Source organism: Salvelinus sp. IW2-2015, linkage group LG20 (genome assembly GCF_002910315.2).
Source record: "Salvelinus sp. IW2-2015 linkage group LG20, ASM291031v2, whole genome shotgun sequence".
Taxonomy (NCBI): domain Eukaryota; kingdom Metazoa; phylum Chordata; class Actinopteri; order Salmoniformes; family Salmonidae; genus Salvelinus; species Salvelinus sp. IW2-2015.
In genome coordinates this window covers 10,398,292-10,419,600 of record NC_036860.1, presented here as the reverse complement: position 1 = coordinate 10,419,600, position 21,309 = coordinate 10,398,292, and the positions used below count along the sequence as shown (strand labels likewise).

Here is a 21,309-nt window from a genome sequence, read left to right as displayed (position 1 = left end):
AGCCAGTGGCACCTCCAAATGGCACCACTTTCATTTTGACACTTCATCATAGGATTATCCACCCCGAATTAATTTTTGTCAGATCGTTTATGCGATGGTGATAAGTGTGACGAGTTTCTGTTCATTTGGTTTGTAGTCAAATCCTTTGAGGGATGTCTCACTTCCATGCAAGCACCATTTGCCACGGGCAGCTGCTTTTTAAATGCAGGGATAAATAGGATTTCTCTTGAGCCTAATACCTTATTCCTAGATTACAACAAAAATCTCTTTACCGTTTATGGGTTTAGGGGGTCTAAGAAGGCCTAATCTAGATGAGATCTTTATCAGATAGGCATCAGGCGTTAAAGTGCCTTTTCATTACATTAAACATATGTTGTCTAAAAGTGTGTCCATTTCCTTTATTGATGTATACTGAACAAAAAATGTAGATGCAACATGCAACAATTTCAACGATTTTAATCAGTCAATTGAAATCATTTCATTAGGCCCTAATCTATGGATTTCTCATGACTGGGAAGGGGCGCAGTAACTCACTGGGGAGCCAGGCCCAACCAATCAGAATTTGTTATTTTCCCTACAAAGGGCTTTATTACAGACATAAATACTCCTCAGTTTCATCAGCTGTCAGTGTGACGATCCCACATGTGAAGAAGCCACATATGGAGGTCCTGGGCTGGCATGGTTACACGTCATCTGCGGTTGTGAGGACGGTTGGACATACTGCCAAATTCTCTGAAATGACATTGGAGGCGGCTTCTGGTAGACAAATTAACATTCAATTCTCTAGCAACAGCTCTGGTGGACATTCCTGCAGTCATCATGTCAATTGCACGCTCCCCCAAAACTTGAGACATCTGTGGCATTGTTTTGTGTGAAAAAACTGGCCAGGTAGAACCGTTTTTGGTTCCAAGTAGAACTCTTTTGGGTTCCATGTAGAATCCTATGGGGAAACCCTTTAAGGTTCTAGATAGTGTATTTTTTCTAAGAGTGTAGGCTACTTGCACATATGGACTTATTTTAAATTTTTTGCCTTTATTTAACTTGGCAAGTCAGTTAAGAACAAATTCTTATTTACAATGATGGCCTAACCCGGCCAAACCCTAACCCGGCCAACGCTGGGCCAATTGTGCGCCACCCTATGGGACTCCCAATCATGGCCGGTTGTGATACAGCCTGGAATCAAACCAGGGTCTGTAGTCACACCTCTAGCACTGAGATGCAGTGCCTTCGACCGCAGCGCCACTCGGGAGCCCTAATGTGTTTTAATGAAGGTCTCTCTTGAAAAATGTATTTTTTATCTCAATGAGGCTAACCTGGTAAAAATGAATGAAAAATAAGGAATAAACCAAGCCATCTCTTAAGATGCAGGCCTATCCCACTGAACATTATAAAAACATGCAGGATTAGAGAGAAACTTGTCATCTATGAGGGATGTCATTGTTTTATGGTTCATGAATTGATAGCGTCATCATTTTGCACTTGGAGACACTTTGGAAAGTGTAATGTTATAGATATTTTTATGAGACTAAAATATAGGCATCTTTTCATAGGCTCTTACCCTTGTGATTTGTTCACTCACCCTCTATAGAAAGAATACCATAGGCTATACAGTGCATTCGGTAAGTATTCAGATCCCTTGACTTTTTCTACATTTTGTTACGTTACAGCCTTATTCTAAAATAGATTAAATTCAATGGTTCCTCATCAATCTACACATAATACCCCATAATGCCAAAGTGAAACCAGGTTTTTAGATATTTTTGCAAATGTATTAAAATGAAAAAACCTTATTTACATAAGTATTCAGACCCTTTGCTATGAGACTCAAAATTGAGCTCAGGTGCATGCTTTTTCCATTGATCATCGTCCTTGAGATGTTTCTACAACTTAGTTGGAGTCCACGTGTGGTACATTCAATTGTTTGGATATGATTTGGAAAGGCGCACACTTGTCTATATAAGGTTCCACAGTTGACAGTGCATGTCAGAGCAGAGTAGAGTAGAGCTCTGAGACAGGATTGTGCTTAGGCACAGATCTGGGGAAGGGTACCAAACAATGTCTGCCGCATTGAAGGTCTCCAAGAACACAGTGGCCTCCATCATTCTTAAATGGAAGAAGTTCGGAACCAACAAGAGTTATTCCTAGCTGGCCGCCCGGCCAAACTGAGCAATCGAGGGAGAAGGGCCTTGGCCAAGGAGGTGACCAAGAACCCAATAGTCACTTTGACAGAGCTCCAGAGTTCCTTCCAGAAGGACAACCATCTCTGCAGCACTCCACCAATCAGGCCTTTATAGTAGAGTGGCCAGACAGAAGCCACTCCTCAGTAAAAGGCACATGACAGCCCGCATGGAGTTTGCCAAAAGGCACCTAAAGGACTCCCAGACCATGAGAAACAAGATTCTCTGGTCTGAAGAAAACAAGATTGAACTCTTTGGCCTGAATGCCAAGCTTCAAGTCTGGAGGAAACCTGGCACCATCCCTATGGTGAAGCATGGTGGTGGCAGCATCATGCTGTGGGAATGGTTTTCAGCAGAAGGGATAGGGAGACTAGTCAGGATCTAGGGAAAGATGAACGGAGCAAAGTACAGAGAGATCCTTGTTGAAAACCTGCTCCAGAGCGCTCAGGACCTCAGACTGGGGCAAACAGGACAACAACCCAAAGAATACAGCCAAGACAACGCAGGAGTAGCTTTGAGACAAGTCTCTGAACGTCCTTGAGTGGCCCAGCCAGGGCCCAGACTCGATCGAACATCTCTGGAGAGACCTGAAAATAGCTTTGCAGCGACACTCCCCATCCAAGCTGACAGAGCTTGAGAGGATCTGCAGAGAAGAATGGGAGAAACTCCCCAAATAGAGGTCTGCCAAGCTTGTAGCGTCATACCCAAGAAGACTTAAGGCTATAATCTCTGCTAAAGGTGGTTCAACAAATATTGAGTAAAGGGTCTGAATACTTATGTAAATGTAATCTTTCCGTTTTTTTATTTGTAGTAAATTAGCAAAAATGTATAAAAATATGTTTTTGCTTTGTCATTATGGGGTATTGTGTGTAGATTGGTGAGGGGAAAAAACAATTGAATCCATTTTAGAATAAGGCTGTAACCTAACAAACTGTGGAAAAAGTCAAGGGGTCTGAATACTTTCCCGAATTCACTGTATACTGTATAATTCAGGTAAGACTTTAGTTGTAAAGGCATTGCAGTGCTGTCATTTTTTGTAATCCTTTTGTATTGTTTATTTAAAGAACAAACACCATCTTCATGTTCAGCCATTATAATTTCACTTTGAGAAGGCCTACTCGAGCCTCTTATACGTGTTGCCCTTGCCTTTCTTTCTGTTCGGTTAGGGTTAGGTGATTCTTCCTGTCAGTGTCACCACAATGGTCCTTGGGCATGTAAAACACTCAAATAACAGACCTGATGGGCACAGAGCCCTCAAGAAGACATGGTGAGAAAACTATGTTCTAAAATAACCCTGTGTACATGTTTTACCTTCCAGTGTATAATGGGATTCCATCTGTCTAGTCTACACTGGGGTGGCAGGTAGCATAGTGGTTAGAGTGTTGGGCCAGTAACCGAAAGGTTGCTGGATCGAACCTGAGCTGACAAGGTAAAAATCTGTTGTTCTGCCCCTGAACAAGGCAGTTAACCCAGTAGGCCATCATTGTAAATAAGAATTTGTTCTTAACTGATTTGCCATTGGAAAAAAATACACATAGAGATCATTTCACTCCATCGCCAGTGGCAGAATGATCATCCTTTGGGGTTAACCATGGGTCAATACAGCAGAGTAAAGTCTCAAATGACACCCTATTCCCTACATAGCACACTACTTTTGAACAGGGCTCATAGGGCTCTGGAAAAAGAAGGGCACTATTTAGGGAACAGTGTGCCATTTGGGATGCAGCCCCAGCTCACTAAACCAATGACTCAACACCGCATACTTACTGCAGACAGAAGAGGCAGGATGGTAAGAGATGTTGCCTTGACTGAGCCCTATATATCCCTATATATAAACACATTCACTATATACCATGAACATCATTCCTACCGATTGATAATAGGACTAGTGGTAAAAGTAATAATGGTAGTGGTAATATGAATATCTTCAGCCTGCTCAAATGTAATGATTTATTGCTACTGACCATTTGCAGCCAGCAGATGGCAGAGCAACCAACCAGCCATTCTCTTCTCCGGCTTGGATAACAAAAGAGAGCTGGGTTCTTAAAATCACACAGTGTGAGACAGTGAGAAGATGCACAGATGTATCATTAATATGGATGGGCTTAAATGATTTCTATGTAGCATCATTGGAATATCCACCCTCCACATTGTATAATAAAATGAGTGTTAGCTGCAAAGCTACTTGTGCTATCAAACATATTCTGTGTATGTGGCCCTATTCAAGATTCAAACCCACAATTCTGGTGGTGTTGCAAGCAGCACGCTGCAGCCAAGTGCCACCAGAACCATATTCTGTAGGCTCCAGACCACTGTATCTGCAGCAGGTTGGCTCACAGCAGGCACTCGTTCTCAAGGAGATTCATTGCAGCTGAGGACTTGAATCTCTCAACTCAAGTGTGGCCTTCACACGCACGCACGCACGCACACACACAGCTGTGGAGGAGTCTCCATGGCAACGCCTCCCCTGCCTGTGGTAATGTGGCTGCACACACACACACACCGCAGTAATGACCCAGATGTGTGCTGCCTGTTGTCTCTCTGTCTGGAGACTCACTGTGGTGAACGACTGGAGCCTCCGCAGGCAACATGTGATGCATGTGACAGCCAAAATGACTCAATAGCTACTGCGGGTGGCGGTGCACATGTTGTCAGGCATCAAGCCAAAATACGTTTATTCTCACGGCTGTGATCCACAAGCAGCGATGCTTTGCCTAGCCACGCTAGCTTTGTCCAGATTGGCTCGTCATGTCGTTTCTAGCAAACTGACAGCAAGCCCAATAGTGCTAGCCTAGGTATCAACAGCCGATCCAGTAGGGGCTGGAAGTTATAGTGAGCTTCGATTGGTCAATTGCGCTGCGATATCGCAGTCTTATACATAAAGTTAATCTATGCCCAAGTCTCGCCCTGTTCATGCCCTATTCGCATCGCACAATGGTCCCCCATTCACATCGCTTCTCATCGCTTTACTCCCATTGAAAATGAATGGCCTCTGAAAAGCAACTGACCAAACAGTGACTGGCAATACTTTGCTCGGGTCAGAAGAGCTATAAGGACCTATGATGGTGCAATAAAATCTAATATATTCTAATATCTAATAACAATAACCTCTAAATACAGATGCAAGACTAGAAGTCTCCATTCTATCTATTCCATGATCTTTGTTTTCTATTGTTTCAGGGATACATCTACTGTTTTTAGAGTGCTACTAGGCCTAGCTCATATGACCTGAACCACCTGGTTCCACCAGATGGCAGTATTTCCTCTAGTGACATAAAACATAGTTGCACTCTCCAAACAGCACAAAAACAATATGCTCACCATGAATCAAAGAGTGGGTCACTAACAAAAAATGGAAACAACAGAGCAAAGGCAAATGCATGCAATGTAAATAGTTGGCCTACTTAATTTCTATAGCCAATATACAGTAGGCCGTCATTGTAAATAAGAATTTGTTCTTAACTGAGTTGCCTAGTTAGATAAAGGTTAAATAAAATAATTAAAATCTGGGCCTGGGGAATGACATGTAATGAGAACAACACAATTTACTAAAACAAGCACGTTTTGTGATAAAGCAAGACAGTAATAATCTCATCAATTCCAATGACTGGAATTTCACATACAGAATGTAGCTTTAACTATCTCTCTCTCGCTCTCTGTGTGTGTTTGTGTGCGCGCGCGCGTGCGTGGTTTTACTAGCCTTGTGGGGACCAGAAATCCTCACAATAATTTGGGGACATTTCGCCAGTCCCTCAATAGAAAAGACTATTTTAGGTTTAGGGTTACAGTTAGGTTTACGGTTATAGGTGTTAGACTTAGGGTTATGGGTTTGGTGTTACGGTTACGGTTAGGAAAAATAATATTTAGAAAATAACCTACTTATTTTTAATTGAACAATGATTATAACATTGTTATAAAGATCCCTTTAGAGGGAAATTACAAGTACATTCATTTGTGGAATGAATTATCACATTTCTGAATATTCCATTTACCCCTACCCAAGACCACCACCCCATCTCCAGAATTGCACACAAGCAGGAAAACCAAAACAACAGACTAGCCTACCCGTACTAAAAGTATTTTGTAGCCTAGAATATTTCGCCAAAAAGACGTTATTTTTCCTTAATATTGATGTTGCATATCCGAGAAATGTTAGGCCAAAAGTTGGAATTTACAGACGAATTCAAACCCCAAAAGCCAGCCCTCTCCGGAATTTGGGGGTAGCCGCCTACTATGCTGCTACCCGCTGACACAACAGGGTGGACAAACGGGCCCTTTGTAAAGCCAACTCGGGGCTAACTGGTAGAGTAGAGCCCACCTGAATTGTGTGCCACTGAAAGGCAGAGACGGTTAGACTACGGTGCTGGGTCTCCACAACTGAATGCCTATCAGAGAGAATGTCTTACGGATGATTATCCTTTTGTATTTATTTTTCTATTTCGGATTAACTATGCTTGAAAGAAATTGGATTTCAATTGTGGAGTGGTTTTGCTTTTGCCGATCGCTGCGTAAACATCAATGCGCAAACTGTGGGCACGATAGATTTTGTTCCATACAGGTCTCGAGCACCGCTGCTGTCTCCAAGGGCGCGCCAATGTGGACGGTTATGGTCATCGCTGGTAGGACAGAATGGAATATCTATTTCAAATCAACGGTGTCGAAAGGACATGAACAGCGTGAAGCATTTTCAAACTGGATTTTGCACTGAGCGGTTTTAAGTCAGAAAAAGGATTAAACCATTTAGCATATGTCGTAAAGGTAGAGTATTGAAGTATCCAGCTTCTGTGCTGTGTTTGTATTATTGAACTGTCTTTAATACTAACAATGGCCACCATGTGTTTTTACTTTAGACTAATTGTTGACCTGGACATGGTTCCACCTTAAATGTGACCTGATTCTGAGAAGCATAGAATTTTCAGAGGCAAACATTTCTGAGATTTTCTTTAATCTTCCTTTCAGTCAAAACAACTGTAACAGGTGCAAGCTGTGCCTCATTCAAGTCCATTGGGCAGTCAGGGAATAGTCAAGATCATGTCTGACAAACATAAGGTAGACCACTTAACATGCTTTATTTCAGCATCCAAAATAATTAAAAACATCTCCAATTTTTATACATATACAAAATAGGTACAGATCCTCTTGTTTTAATCCCCCAACGGTGTGTCTGCTTCTCTCATAATTTGATATTTCATTTTTTTCTGTGTTAAATTTTTTTCCAAAACCCTTCCATGAAAAACAAACAAAAAACTAAAACAAATGGGGGGTGAAAGAGGGGTACTGCTAGAAGCAATTGGACAACAAAAGGGGGGATTTAAAAACGAAACAAACAACAACCAAAAAGTGTCAAAAGATGTTAAAAACAAGACAGACAACAAATCCACCTGCTCATTCTACACTAGACAGGACCGTGTGCATCTTAACTACAGTATACCTCTTGCTACGCCTCTGTTGCAGAGATCTTAGCCAATACTTGAAACACATCTTTTTATGACTGACATCAAGATAATCTGCTAATTTAGCACCTAAGGTCCTGCAAGCAAGAACGACAACATAATAGCACAATTTCGATCACCCTCCATTGACAGGACCTCATGAAGAATAGCACCTTTTGCAGCTGTTACTTTCAAACATACTTCTGCCGTGTAAAATCTAACCTGGGGGTTCACCAACACTGGGTAACGTGGATTTCCTTTTTGAGGTAGCCATAAGATTAAAAAATAAGTTGAACCCATGCCTTTAATGCTGCTTTTCGTGTGACTTCAGAAGGAACAACTGCTTCTACAGGTGAGTACAACAACGAGACACTTCACTGTCATTTTTAAGATTTATTTGACATCACCTGAAAGTGGTACAAAGCATTTTATTTTTCATTGTCCTTCCGCAGTGGTAAAAAAAAGTCACCTGTATCTGGGATGTTTTTTTCTGTCAAACTCCAGGGGGGATTTTACACTTTACAAGTATATATTATTTTCTTTTTGCCAGTAAAACCATTGAGTCTTCTAAAGTATCCTCGGTGTTGATGGTGGTGGTAATAGTGGTCCCCAAAAAAGCTTGATGACACACAACCACTGTCTTCAGAAGTGCAGTTTTAAGCAAGTGGACCATTCGAACGGGCCAAATGAAACTCTAGTTTTTTTTTTAAATGCATAGAAAAAAGGGTTGAGAGGGATGACTGCTAGAAAAAAACAACAACATACACACAAACAATTTCAAGTCCAGATTTCTTTTTTACAAGAAGCAGACTGGGCCAACTTCAATGCCAAATTCCTGATTGGGTGCACCAACGTCCATAGGAGCGATGTCAATAATAGGCAGACGGGATGTTTTCGTTGTCTTGTAGTCGATGACTGTCTTGCCCCATGCACCGGTGTGCGACTGTGATGGGAAAGAAGAGGAAAACGGCACAATCAGAATCCATAGTTGCGTTTCCTAATCAATTTAAAATCATTCCCTCCCCTTCCCCCTTTCAAAAGATGGCTCCTGGAAAAAACACTTTACACCAAGTGATGAGGAATATCATCCCAGATCACAAAGCCCCTCACATCAAACCCTCATCTGCTTCCAACTAGTGACCCGTGTCCTACATTAACACCATAATCCCAAAAGCCCTTTCCAATTCCCTTCCCAAGACTACTGCTGCTCATGCCCACAGTCTTACACCAACTACCTCTTTTAGAGGCGACAATTCTCTCTCCAACCATCCCTGAGAGGAAGGACTCTTCCTAGAGAAGTTCCTGAGCGGACACAGCCTAAGATACAGCAGAGAGTAGGTAACAGGCGGAAGGAGGACTCACCGTGCAGCCGTCCTCGGTGACGCTGTATGTGAAGCGGCTGTTGCCCTCGGCTCTGATCTCGATCTCGTTGGAGCCCTGGAGCAGCAGGGACTTCTTGAGGTTGCCGGACTGCTGGTCCATGTAGGCGATGCTGTTCTTGCAGTGGTATGTGATGTTCTGGCTGGCCTCAGTGGCCATAAGGCGCAGGAAGGTCAGCTGGATGTTAACATCCTGAGCGCTGGAACCCTCACTGCCATACTCGAACTGTAGGGGAGAGGAGAAAGAGATGGAGTTAGCATGGTTTGGAGTTAGCATCAAGGACTCATCACCCAAGAGAACGGTGCGACTATGGTCCTCTTTTCTCAAACAGCCCAGTTTGTCACTCCGAGGTTCTCACCTGGAAGCCATCGGTCATTGCCTCGCCGAACCAGACGTGCTTCTTCTCCTTGATGTTCTTYCTGGTGTACCAGCTCTTCTTGGGGATTTCGGCCTCGGTGGGGTAGACGCAGGTCTCGCCGGTCTCCATGTTGCAGTAAACCTTGATGGCATCCTGGGTGCAGCCCTGGTCGGGGTCGATCCAGTACTCGCCTGCACGGAGAAGAGAGTGGATCGCGTCAAGAACATCCGATGCGATTGTTGCTGTTACGAGACTACAATGACCGCAAGACTCGCCAGAAACCAAAAGAGCATGTGTCTACTGAAGACGTCGTTACACCCTATGCTCAAGCGTGACAGAACCAATGCAGCTCCATGCTTTCCTCGAAGCCAGGCAATTTCGTGACTCGCAAGGAGCGAGCAACCGTAGTCAAGACTGGGTCTATGACTCTCCAACTCACCGCTCTTCCAGTCAGGGTGGCACATCTTCAGGTCTCTGCAGGTGCGGGCGGGGTTCTTCTTGGTGCCCTCGGGAGAGCGGATGTTCTCAATCTGCTGGCTCAGGCTCTTGAGGGTGGTGTCTACCTCCAGGTCGCGGTCGCGCATCACGTTGGCGTCGTCGGCGCGGAAGTGACGGAAGGGATCGGGGGCCTTCTCCTGAGCGGGCTGAGCAATGAAGCCCATGTCGAATCCACCGCCGGGAGGTCCTGGGGGGCCAGGGGGACCGGGAGGGCCAGGGGGTCCCTATATGTGGAGGAAGCAAAGGRCAARCAAGATAGGATGTYAAGAAGAATAAGAGGAGMARAAGGAGCAAYATWTMTRGATTTTGAAGTGGTTGAWGTGACTTACYGAMGGTCCCATCTCTCCAGAGCGACCACGGGGTCCGGGAGGTCCGATGGGGCCGGGCAGACCGCTCATYCCATCRTTACCGGCGGKACCAGCWGATCCAGAAGGTCCCTAGTGTYGGGAGAGCCATAGCTTAATACYACAGMGMAGACTATCCACATCATYTTGTCACCAGAGAAGTGATCCACAGTCATAARGTTGCTGTGCTGATAGTTGTGTGACCGTTGTCATAATGTGGGTCATACTCACTCTAGGTCCAGCGGGGCCAGAGGCTCCAGCAGGTCCTGACTCTCCAGATTGTCCCTGTGGGCAGAAACAATCGATTTAGGTGCCTGTTATATCAAACAACAATATTACAGGGAGAAGGTTGATTTCCCCCCCCCTCCCCCCCACTTGCTAGGTTTTGTGATATCTCGGCTTCATGCGGAAATATCTCTTCCTTGTGCCTTTTGCGGGCATGCCAGAGTCTAGCCATTTATGGTGTACTGCACGTGGATAAAGGGTAGCCATTTCCCCTTGTTTCTGCTGGAGTCACTTGTGTGTCGTTATTATTGTCGATTTGTAATCAGTAGGGGTACTCACAGAGGGGCCAGAGGGGCCCTGCATGCCAGTGAATCCTCTATGTCCCTTCATGCCTCTCTCTCCAGCCTCGCCGGCCTCTCCCTTGTCTCCACGAGCTCCAGCGGGTCCCTGGGTGAGAAAAGGACAGGTGTGTTCAGTATACCCTTTCTCCTCAGACTCGGAGTGGAAGAGCAGATATTGTAGTCATCGTGATGGTTTTATGAATCTGTGATGGAGTATACACGTACAGATGAACCACGGGGACCAGCAGGGCCAGCAATACCAGCGGGGCCAGCAGGACCCTGAAGACGAGAGAGAAAGAGATTATGACAATCAATTCAATTGGTAATCACAACTGGCATGTCATAAAGGCAATGTAGCTCAACTACTAGGAGCTCCAGTATCTGCTGTATTCTAACAGTACTGCAAACAAAGCCCTCAACCCCCTTCTACAGCCTTAACTAGTTTGCAATGGGCGGCCATTTTGAGGCTACAACAGTTTAACACACAGTAAGGTCTCTGAACATTATCAAGTCTGAATTGCCGCCCAGTTATGTATTCCTTGTCAGTCTAAAGGGAGTAATGGTGGAGGATCTGGACACTTACAGACTCTCCACGGTCACCAGACTTTCCAGCAGGGCCGACGGTTCCAGGGGCGCCAGGGGGTCCGGGGGCACCGGAAGCACCGGCAGCACCAGACTCACCACGCTCTCCCTATAGGCAGGACAGAGAGGAACAGAGACGGGTCAAGAGATCCCAATACGTTGCAGTATGTGATGCCTATTTCAGCCATGCAAGTAGTCGTGTAATGGTGCCCGGTGTAGATTGTCTACAGTATACCAAACAGGCGGGTTCCCAAAGTGAAGGGTTGAATTTGTCTTGAGGTCATGTGTATGAGCATAGCTCTCACCTTGGGTCCAGCAGCACCATCGCGACCAGAAGATCCCTCGTTACCAGGAGTTCCCTCGCGACCAGACTCGCCAGGTGCTCCAGCCAGTCCAGGGGGTCCCATGGGTCCGGGAGGTCCACGCTCACCAGAGGGGCCACCAGGTCCCTGCTTGCCAGGCTCTCCCTAAAGCAGGAAACAGAGAACCGGGTTAGACCTCAACCACAACACGAGAGGAACCACTACTGAAGCAGAGCAATGACGAATCAACTGTATGAATAAGCTACTGCAAGAGCGCTGCACTTGTCGGCTGCCATCTTGGCAGAGATAGCACAGAGGGCCTTTAGCATCATCGCGGCAGGCTTGCAGACTATCCAATCACTGCCTCATTGAAAAACTAGGGATATCCACCATGAACTGTGTCTTCTATGCAAAAGCCTAACGGCATTTAAGTTCTATAACTAGCTGTCTACAGCACTGACCAGTTGTCCGGCGAGGCCGGGGAAACCGCGCTCGCCTCTCTGTCCGGGCAGACCAACAATACCACGCTGTCCACCAATACCCTGAGGTCCGGGAGTTCCAGAGGGTCCCTGTAGGAGAGAAAGAGAGAACAGGTCATCGAGGTGTCCCTTTTCTAAAGCGTCAGATCTAAACTCCAGCGGCGTGTGTTACAGGTGCAATCCATAAGGAGTATTCATATTGTTCTCTCTTGTCAGTGTAGGGGTCAGAGTGTTACTTTGTTAGGGTGACGGCCCCCCAAAAAAGGGGTACTTACATTGGGACCATCTCCACCAGGCTGTCCCTTCTCTCCCTGGGCGCCAGGGGGTCCGGCAGCGCCGAGCTCACCAGGACGACCGGCGGGGCCAGTCTCACCACGGTTACCCTTCTGTCCTTCCTTTCCACCAGGGCCTGCGGGTCCGGGGGGTCCGTTGTTGCCCTGACAGAAAGAGGAGAGGATGGTTAAGTATGAGATGAGGCTGAGGTTGACCCGAATACACCAGTATCATTGGCTGTTATCAATGACAGTATTGTGATCAGCTAAATGCTAAGCTAACGCCTAGCTAGATTGCTTGTTTGGGCATCAGGCAATGCCGTTATGTCTCGGGTTGGTTGCACAATAATATGCTGTACTGATAGTTGTGCTGTTGCATTGTGGGATTGCTGTTTTAAGCTATTATCGAGCCGTTTGCTTGCTTAGTGTTAGGCCATGGTTAAATCTGGAACCTATGGCCACAGCCAGGGTATTGACTGGTACACCGATGGAGGATGGTGCAGTGTGAATGGAATGGTGGTAGAGATAGAAGTACTTACAGATGGGCCGGGAGGTCCAACTCTGCCAGCAGCACCGGGGAAACCAGTGGCACCCTACGGAGAGAAAGAGAGGCACTGGTCAACCTAGTGTATCAGATTGGGAAGCATGATACTACTTTACAAACGCCATCTTTTACGGTCAGACAGACGGGAGATGTTGGGAGGATGAGATACACAGCTACTTACAGGGGGACCAGCAGAACCACGTGCGCCCTTAGCTCCGGTGTTTCCAGCGGGACCCTGTGTGGATACAGCAGTGCTTCAGTCAGTAAGCAGGAGCAATACAAACATCTCTGTGATACGGTGGTCTTAGCGGGTAGACCAATATAACAACACAGCTGAAGTCGCTGATATTACCATTGTAGGGCTATGCTCGTGCCATTCATTTGTGTAATGACTTTACGGCATATCAATAAAGAACTGTATAATAATAATAATATGACAGTATATGCCATTTTGGAGATGCTTTAAGCTAAAGCGACTTACAGTCATGCGTGCATACATTTGACATATGGGTCATCCCGGGAATCGAACCCACTAGCCTGGCGTTGCAACTGCCATGCTCTACCAATTGAGCTACAGAGGACCATTTAAGATGGGTCAGGGTGGGTACCCAGTGGTCAGTCCCACGTGTTATACCTGAGGTCCAGGGGCTCCAGTAGGTCCAGCGGGTCCCTGGGCACCACCGTCACCCTTGGCACCGTTATCTCCAGCCTCTCCCTTAGCACCAGGCTGACCATCTCCACCCTGAAGGAGAAGAGAGAAGAAGTGTGGAGGTTCATCTAGACCGGATGCTTTGGTAAGACAAGCCTGTCTCATTTAATGTCAATGAACTCCATTTAGAATCGTCGTAGTGTGCAAGATGTTGCGAGTCATCATCTTGATTGACAGCTGATGTCCGTTTTAACTGGCAACTGATTTCTGTGTGAATTGAGGACAGGTAAAGAGGTGTGTGTGTGTGTGTACTTACAGGAGGCCCAGCGAATCCAGCGGGTCCAGGGGCACCAGACTCACCACGCTCACCCTGGGAGAGGAGAAGGTTAGGGTTAGTCAGGTCAGGAGTGTGTTAAAGGTCAGGGACTAGCATCATATGAGTGTGGGTCAGTTCTTTCCTCTATACACCTTCATTTCTACTTAAGTGTCATTCTTTACTGCTTGCTTTGGTGCTCAGTACGTTCAGGCACCATTTGAGCTTTTCTTCGTGCATTGTGTCGACGCGGTCTCCATTTGAAGCTTCAAGACTAACACCCACAGAGAGATGCCTGTGGTGTGGATGCATGGGGAGCTATGTTTTTAGGTCTTTGTGTCATGTCTGTGGTGAGGTGGTAACCGGGTGGGACTGAGGTACTCACAGGTGCACCACGGGCACCAGAAGGTCCACCAGGTCCAGGAGCGCCAGTCTCTCCCTTGTCACCAGGAGAGCCAGCAGGGCCGTTGGGTCCGATGGGGCCAGTCATACCACGGACGCCATCCTTACCACCGGCGCCATCAACACCCTTGACTCCTTGGTCACCCTGTCAAACACAAGAGTAGCTGAATTAGTACTGTAAGTTGTGGGTTATGCAGATTACAGAGACGGATGAGAGCTTTTTTGGACTCAGTCAAGTCCACTGTAATGCAAGTGTACGTTTGGATGGATGGAGGGTATGCCACCGAGTGCCACAGAAGTATGAAGTCAAGGCCCACTGATGAACATGCATTTAGGCATGGAGGATGATAAGTGAAGGGTGGCACCGGTACTCACTCTGTCTCCCTTCAGGCCTGGCAGACCACCAGCACCACGCTCTCCGGGCATTCCCTGCAGGCCAGGGGGTCCCTGGCCACCGGGGGCACCTGCAGCACCAGCCTCTCCCTTAGCACCATCGTTACCAGCAGAGCCTGGAGAGCCACGGGCACCAGCGGGTCCAGATGGGCCGGGGCCACCGCGCTCACCGGGGAAACCTCTGTCACCCTGGGGTACGGAGAGAAGAGAGGGCGTCAGCTTTGGTTCTGGAGCATCACGTGTATATAAGGTGAAGGATGCTATTCGACGCATTCGAATGCTAATGTCTTTAGCCTCGGTCAGCTGGGCGCTAGGCTGTTGCTGCTTCAGCTGTTAGCCGTTGTCTTGCTTGGCTAAGTCGCTAGGCCACAGTGTAGCTGTGGCAGTCCATCACCCAGGAAGTGATGTCATTATTATTCTGGGATACTCACTCTGGATCCAGCAGAGCCAGGGGCACCACCCTCACCGGGAAGACCCTAGAGAGAGAGAGAGAGAGGAGAAGATATTAGAGATTACGACTAGAGATTTGAGATCTGCATTTGTGATGCTCAATGTTCAGCTGCGTCGAGTCCCAAATCTTGACAGGAAGTCAAGTGCCGTGTAGTGATGAGTAGCAAGGACAAGGCACGGGGCAGTGAGTGACAACACCAAAGGTGCTGTAGTCCTGTAGTATTCTTACCTGCTCTCCGGGCTTGCCAGTCTCACCAATAGCACCTTGGGGTCCTGGAAGTCCCTGTTATACAAAGAAACAAGTGAGAGACAGGTGAGGCAAGGGTCAGAGGTCCTGAAGTAGGAGGAAGGTCTGCGATCGGTCAGGTGCTGATCATTTCCCATAGTTCAGTGCTGTACCTGGAATCCAGAGGGGCCACCGGCTCCCTGCTCGCCTCGTTCTCCAGAAGGTCCCTGAGAAGGAGAAGAGTCGGTTAGGAAAATCAGTGTGACCGGCATAATGGTGGGTGCTACACCTTTGTAGTGGACGGGGTTACCCCCATATCATGTAAGGAAAAACAAACGGAGTGGTTTTGCAGTCTCCTAGGAGATTCCATGCTGGCTTGTATTAGAGATAGTGTTCGTTTGTGTGCAAGTGTGACGCAGTGCGGGTAATGCTGAAGAGCGTTGTCCTCAAAGCTTTGGGGAGAATGGGAGTGGAGCATTGTGGGATGCTGGAAGTGCACTTACGGCAACACCGGGGGCACCAGGAGCACCAACATCACCATCTTTGCCGGGAGCGCCAACAGCACCACCGGGTCCCATGACTCCTCTCTCACCAGGCTTGCCACCCTCACCCTACAGGGGAAGACAAATACCCATTAGCTCATTTCCCATCAGAGAGCAATTCTGTACACTGAAACCTAGGTTTTAGGCTATGGACAACCATGTCATACATTGTAGTGAAGGCGGCTGAGGTGAGAACGGCTCACAGGAATGGCTGGAATGGAGTCAATGGAAGGGTATCAACCACATGTGTTTGATACCATTCCATTGAGTCCCATTCCACCCCCATTATTAGAAGCCTTCCTCCCCTCAACAGCCTCCACTGTATACATTGGGTTACCTGTCAATTTCAGATCTCATTTCTCGAATTAGCCCGATAATGATTTTGCCCGAATAAGAGCAGCGCGAGAGAGAAGGGTTACTCACTCCGGCTCCCTTAGGTCCAGGGAATCCCATGACTCCGGGCTGGCCTCTGGCTCCAACGGGGCCGGGAGGTCCGGGGCGACCATCTTGACCACCGTTACCCTGTCACAGGAGAGGGCAGAGAGTCAGTGACCACAGTGATAATCGGTGGAAGTAGCCATAGGTCTCCATCTGCATCAGTGTCTTTCAGTGTCGTTGAATTGGTGTCGTGAGGGTCAGGTGAATCTGTAGCTGAGGAACTTACAGAGGGGCCAGTCTTGCCATCGGGACCAGGGCTGCCAGGGCTACCAGTCATACCCTAGAGATGGGGGGGGGGAAGGTGAGAGGGCAAAGGTCAGGTACATAACATATAGATATATATGCCACATTAACATGAATATATGGGTTTCATTCTTCTAGTATCTATTAGTTGTTGAATAATTATCCAACAATGATAGAGTATAACAAAGGTCCTGTGATCTGAGACCGATCCCCTGTCTAACTCACCTTGGATCCAGGCATACCAGGCTCGCCGTTGCGGCCAGGCTCACCAGTGTTACCCTTAGCTCCAGCAACTCCGGCGCCACCACGCTCACCAGGGCCACCCTGTGATGGAGGGAGAGAGAGAGAGAGAGAGATGGAGAGATGAGTTTGCTGTACTTAGCTAGTGACCATAGCATGTAGCAACGTTTGGTGGTGCACTGTAGTATATACATTTGAACAAGTGGGTGGGTGTTGCAGGTGTATATGTGTGTCTATTCCAGGTGTGTGTGTGTGTGTGTGTGTGTGTAGTCACCTTGGGGCCAGCAGATCCATCAGCACCAGGGAAACCGCGGCTACCAGGTCCACCCTGTAGGGGGCGACAAACACAACACAGGTCAATACCTCAACACGGTCACTCAGTCAGTACCACAACACTACTGCTACCTCAGCACCACAACACAACCATTCAGTAACACTACATTACTGCTCAGCGCTCACCGCCCTCTGGTGGACAAATGAGCTGAAACATCAGGGAGAGGGCTACAGTTACATTTAGCTGACTGGGAACCAGAGAGGTTGTTAGCTGGATATTGGTTCCAGCGASCTAAGCATTCATAGGTCAAAATGTGATTATTTATGTGATGGAATAGTCATTGAGATATCATCGTTGTGTTTGCGTGTGCCAACACTAGCTGTACTGTGAGGAAGTAAGCAATGTATAAAAAGACAAAATGCTCAAGTTCTTGGATAGCACTCTCCTACTGACCCAGTTCCTATAGTTGATTTAATGCATTATATTGGATGGCTCAAACGCCATCATTTTGATGGGTGTGGGGCAGTAATGCAATGGTGGTCCTTTGGAATAGGAAGACAGTGGATTTGGAGGCCTACAACACAGTTTAGTGAGGCAGGGGGAGGGTCATCTAAAACTAAAAGATCGGAGGACATGTGGCGTAAGAGGACAGTGAAACTGACTGTCCTAAGAGTAKGGGGTAAGAGGACAGTGAAACTGACTGTCCTAAGAGTAKGGGGTAAGAGGACAGTGAAACTGYCTGTCCTAACAGTACGGGGTAAGAGGACAGTGAAACTGGCTSTCCTAACTGTAAGAGAAGGGGGGAATTCCTATATGTAAAGGACAGGAGAACAGTATGATMAAGAGGYGACAGTGTGTGWCCATCTGGGGTACTTACGCGCTCGCCGGGGGCTCCACGYGCACCAGCACCACCGGGCTCACCACGGGACCCTCTCTTGCCTTCCTCACCAGCAGGGCCGGCGGGTCCCTGGACTCCAGCGGGGCCCTGGGTAATGGAGAAACAAGATGGAGGTCAGAGAAATGGAGGGTAGAGTTCAGAKACATATAGGCTGCTGACAGAGTATGTGTGTACAGTGTACGTGGTATGGGTGACTTGGTGGATCATATTTGACCAAAGAGGAAGTCAAAAGGTGTACTTACAGACTCTCCCTTAGCACCAGCCTCTCCCTTGGCTCCAGTAGCACCAACCTCACCCTAGGTTGAAGAAATAACAAACATCATTATCAGAATCCACACTCAATGGTCTGTGTATTCTGACCAAGTTATAACAGCAACTTAAGATAAGATATCATTATATATATTTACAATATTTAGTGACGGAAGTCAGAGAGAGSTGGACTTACAGTGTTACCCTTGGGTCCGGGAGCTCCACCAGCACCCTGGGGTCCGGGGGATCCACGGGGTCCAGGGAAGCCAGGAGCGCCAGCAATACCAGCAGAACCCTAAAGGAGGCAGCAGAGAGACAATCATTATACTTCCTTGGATTCATCATCACTGAGAGACCAGTCAGTGACAACAATATTGGTTATTTCCAAAGTTGAACTCTAACAAATCACAAGACAAACCAATGACAACTAAAATGGCTAGTTCACTGAGGAGTGGGGTGAGGTGTATACTTACAGGGGCACCCTTGGTACCGGGGTTTCCATCAGCACCGTTGTTTCCCTACAAGAGACACAAACCAACGGGTTAGAGGGGAAAGTCTCTCACAAGGATAGCAAATGTAACTTCAAGTCTCCCACACAGTCCAGAGGTGTATTTCACTAGAGGTTTCTGAGGGTGACACTCACAGCAGGGCCAGCAGCGCCAGCGGGTCCTGGGTTACCAGCCTCTCCACGGGTTCCCTGGGGTCCCTCGCCACCACGAGCTCCCTGGGCACCAACCTCTCCCTGTTGAGGTGAAGATAGATAGGGTCAGGGCAAGAACAGAAAGAACATGGAACTAGTATTGTACTAGTACTACCCTACACAAGTACTACTGTAGTAGTACTACTGTACTACTGTAGTAGTACTACTGCTACCAAGTGAAGTACTAGTGTACTATACTACCCTACTCCCTAGTACTTCCCTATGGTAGTACTGTACTAATACTCAACTATGCTGCCATTCAATAGAATCATATCCACATTTAAATCAATGTGACCCCTGAAAGTCACACGGTCACATGGCATGGCACAATCACAATAGTGAAGCCGGATATACTTTCAACTGGCAGCCAACTACACACGGTCTCATGCATGGTGCAAATGGATACCACTATCTTGGAAACCCAGCAGTGTGTAGATTACTATTACCATTGTTGTTTTGTTGTTTTCTTTTGTGCTAGAATGGATGTACTTGTATGTATGTTTTATCTCACCTACTCTCTCCAAATAGGCCCCTGTGGAAAGACCACTGGCCGGTAGGGTCAGAGGTGAGGATAGAGGATAGAAAGGTAGAAAGGTTTACAGGTGTGTGAACACGGATTTAGGTGCAAGTTTTGACCATCTTTACCTGGCTCCTGGGGAGCCACCGGGAGAAACCGGAGCTGCCACCAGCGGGGCCATAGTGGGGCCCTATGATTACATAGAATGAGACGGAAGCGAGGACGAGCAAGGCTTGTAGTTTAAGGCAAGGGTCTAAAATTCATGAGGATGCTTGGGCTGCAATTAGAGATGTGTGACTTTGAGGATGTGAGAGGTCACAATACGGTTATCATTAGAGAGTATCGGAGTTCTATCTGATCTTGGCACTGTCGGGTGAATACATAGCTGGCGTAGTACTCTACAGGAGGACCAGCAGCGGCTTTCACGGACGCCAGCATTGGCTAGGTGTGGGCAGAGCGGTCGGTGCGCTGAGTATGGGTGTCTAAGACTGGACTAGCACGAGAGAGTGTCATCCTATTCAGGTAGCAAGGTGATTGTGACGGATGAGCATGTCACAGTGCCTAAGGATAGATAGACAATCGTATAGCCGCAGAGCTAGTTATGAGAGGAGCAGGGGTCGCACACATCCTCGGTGTGACGTGTGTGATAATAGCGAAGCCGCGAGAGACTGAGCGCGAGCGACCGAAATATATTATAACGCGCGAGGCGTGCGAATTCCAATCATGCGAGGCTCGGAGAAACGCCTTGAAACTGATCGGAGAGTGTAGATAACAAAGCACACAGTGGGCTGACCTTTGAATGGTCAGAATCCAACATGACACTTTCGTAAGATGCATGCGTACGAGAGGGCGTGGTAGCCAGAGACTGAACTGACAAACTGGAATTGGTTACTGAGTTCACGTACAAGACATACATGCAAATACAACTTAAGGGCTTCCTGCACTCGAGGCCATATGCAAGGCTAATGTTCAAACATATAGGAACATTCCATTAAATCACTTGTGAGGCATTGTGAGATGAGAAGTAAGAATGCGTTGTATCTCCCAATCAATTATCCCTGGACTAGAATCGAGGTAAACAAGTCCTGAAATGATAGCAAATGACTTGGGAAATGTGATTGGACCTTTGAGCACAGGAAATAGTGTCTCTAGTCAATAGGACTATGTATTGTTGCATGAATGATATTGCACCACCTTGTTATGGTACAGGGGGTGGATCTTAGAAATGTAGGGCTGGAGTCTCAGTTGGGCCGCCCCGGGGATACGGTGTGGCCGGTTAGAATGTGTCAACTTTTGACTGGTACTGTATGTGATCCTTTTTCTACTGGGGTGCTTTTTAAACGTCATTTGTTATGGTTTAGCTTTTTCCTACAGGTGTATACTCTGACAATATGGTCCTAATTTGCACACTGTAACCCTACTGTATGAAACCCTCTGGAACGGTCTATCCCTAGAGGATTTTGACTTCCCTGTCTTCTCACTGAAAGAAAGAGCAACGAAACAGAGTTCATAACATGTGCAGGGATCACTCAGAGCTGTCCAGCAACCCAGTCCAGGATTAAGTATCATTGTCGACTTAATGACCATTAACTGTCTTTATCCGAAGAACATCCTAACCAGTATGTTGTGTATAAACTGTACCCTTCATTCTGATAAATGTATCCACTACTTGCAGTTGGCTACTTTGGACCATAATCGCGCAGTGAACGGGCAGTGCCCCGCAGTACTCTTTGTGGTGCCATGGCAGCTCTTCTCCAAAGGCACGCAGTCACAACTCCAACCATGCAAATGAGACGCAAACGACATCAAGCTAGCATCAGCCACAGGTTACATCAAAACAG

At 47.1% G+C, this 21,309-nt stretch overlaps 1 protein-coding gene across 3 annotated transcripts in view; it reads right to left on the bottom strand.

Annotated features, from left to right (window-relative positions):
- Positions 1-7,222: 7,222 nt before the first annotated feature.
- Positions 7,223-21,309, bottom strand: part of col1a1a (collagen, type I, alpha 1a) — a 31,852-nt gene continuing 17,765 nt past the window's right edge. The window contains exons 17-47 of one of the 3 annotated variants that reach the window (XM_070449185.1): positions 18,895-18,993; positions 18,725-18,769; positions 18,448-18,546; positions 18,245-18,298; positions 17,982-18,089; positions 17,105-17,158; positions 16,816-16,914; positions 16,574-16,627; positions 16,333-16,431; positions 15,871-15,978; positions 15,541-15,594; positions 15,371-15,424; positions 15,123-15,167; positions 14,674-14,880; positions 14,282-14,443; positions 13,900-13,953; positions 13,569-13,676; positions 13,116-13,169; positions 12,930-12,983; positions 12,394-12,555; positions 12,101-12,208; positions 11,643-11,804; positions 11,339-11,446; positions 10,981-11,034; positions 10,754-10,861; positions 10,421-10,474; positions 10,175-10,282; positions 9,787-10,069; positions 9,348-9,538; positions 8,972-9,214; positions 7,223-8,552 (exon numbers count right to left, since the gene is read on the bottom strand). In XM_070449185.1, the coding sequence (XP_070305286.1) occupies positions 8,406-8,552; positions 8,972-9,214; positions 9,348-9,538; positions 9,787-10,069; positions 10,175-10,282; positions 10,421-10,474; positions 10,754-10,861; positions 10,981-11,034; positions 11,339-11,446; positions 11,643-11,804; positions 12,101-12,208; positions 12,394-12,555; positions 12,930-12,983; positions 13,116-13,169; positions 13,569-13,676; positions 13,900-13,953; positions 14,282-14,443; positions 14,674-14,880; positions 15,123-15,167; positions 15,371-15,424; positions 15,541-15,594; positions 15,871-15,978; positions 16,333-16,431; positions 16,574-16,627; positions 16,816-16,914; positions 17,105-17,158; positions 17,982-18,089; positions 18,245-18,298; positions 18,448-18,546; positions 18,725-18,769; positions 18,895-18,993 (3,339 nt within the window). In that variant the 3' untranslated portion in view covers positions 7,223-8,405. The remainder of the gene's footprint in view (positions 8,553-8,971; positions 9,215-9,347; positions 9,539-9,786; positions 10,070-10,174; positions 10,283-10,420; positions 10,475-10,753; positions 10,862-10,980; positions 11,035-11,338; positions 11,447-11,642; positions 11,805-12,100; positions 12,209-12,393; positions 12,556-12,929; positions 12,984-13,115; positions 13,170-13,568; positions 13,677-13,899; positions 13,954-14,281; positions 14,444-14,673; positions 14,881-15,122; positions 15,168-15,370; positions 15,425-15,540; positions 15,595-15,870; positions 15,979-16,332; positions 16,432-16,573; positions 16,628-16,815; positions 16,915-17,104; positions 17,159-17,981; positions 18,090-18,244; positions 18,299-18,447; positions 18,547-18,724; positions 18,770-18,894; positions 18,994-21,309) is intronic. The other 2 variants (XM_070449184.1, XM_070449183.1) reach the window with 2 other exon arrangements.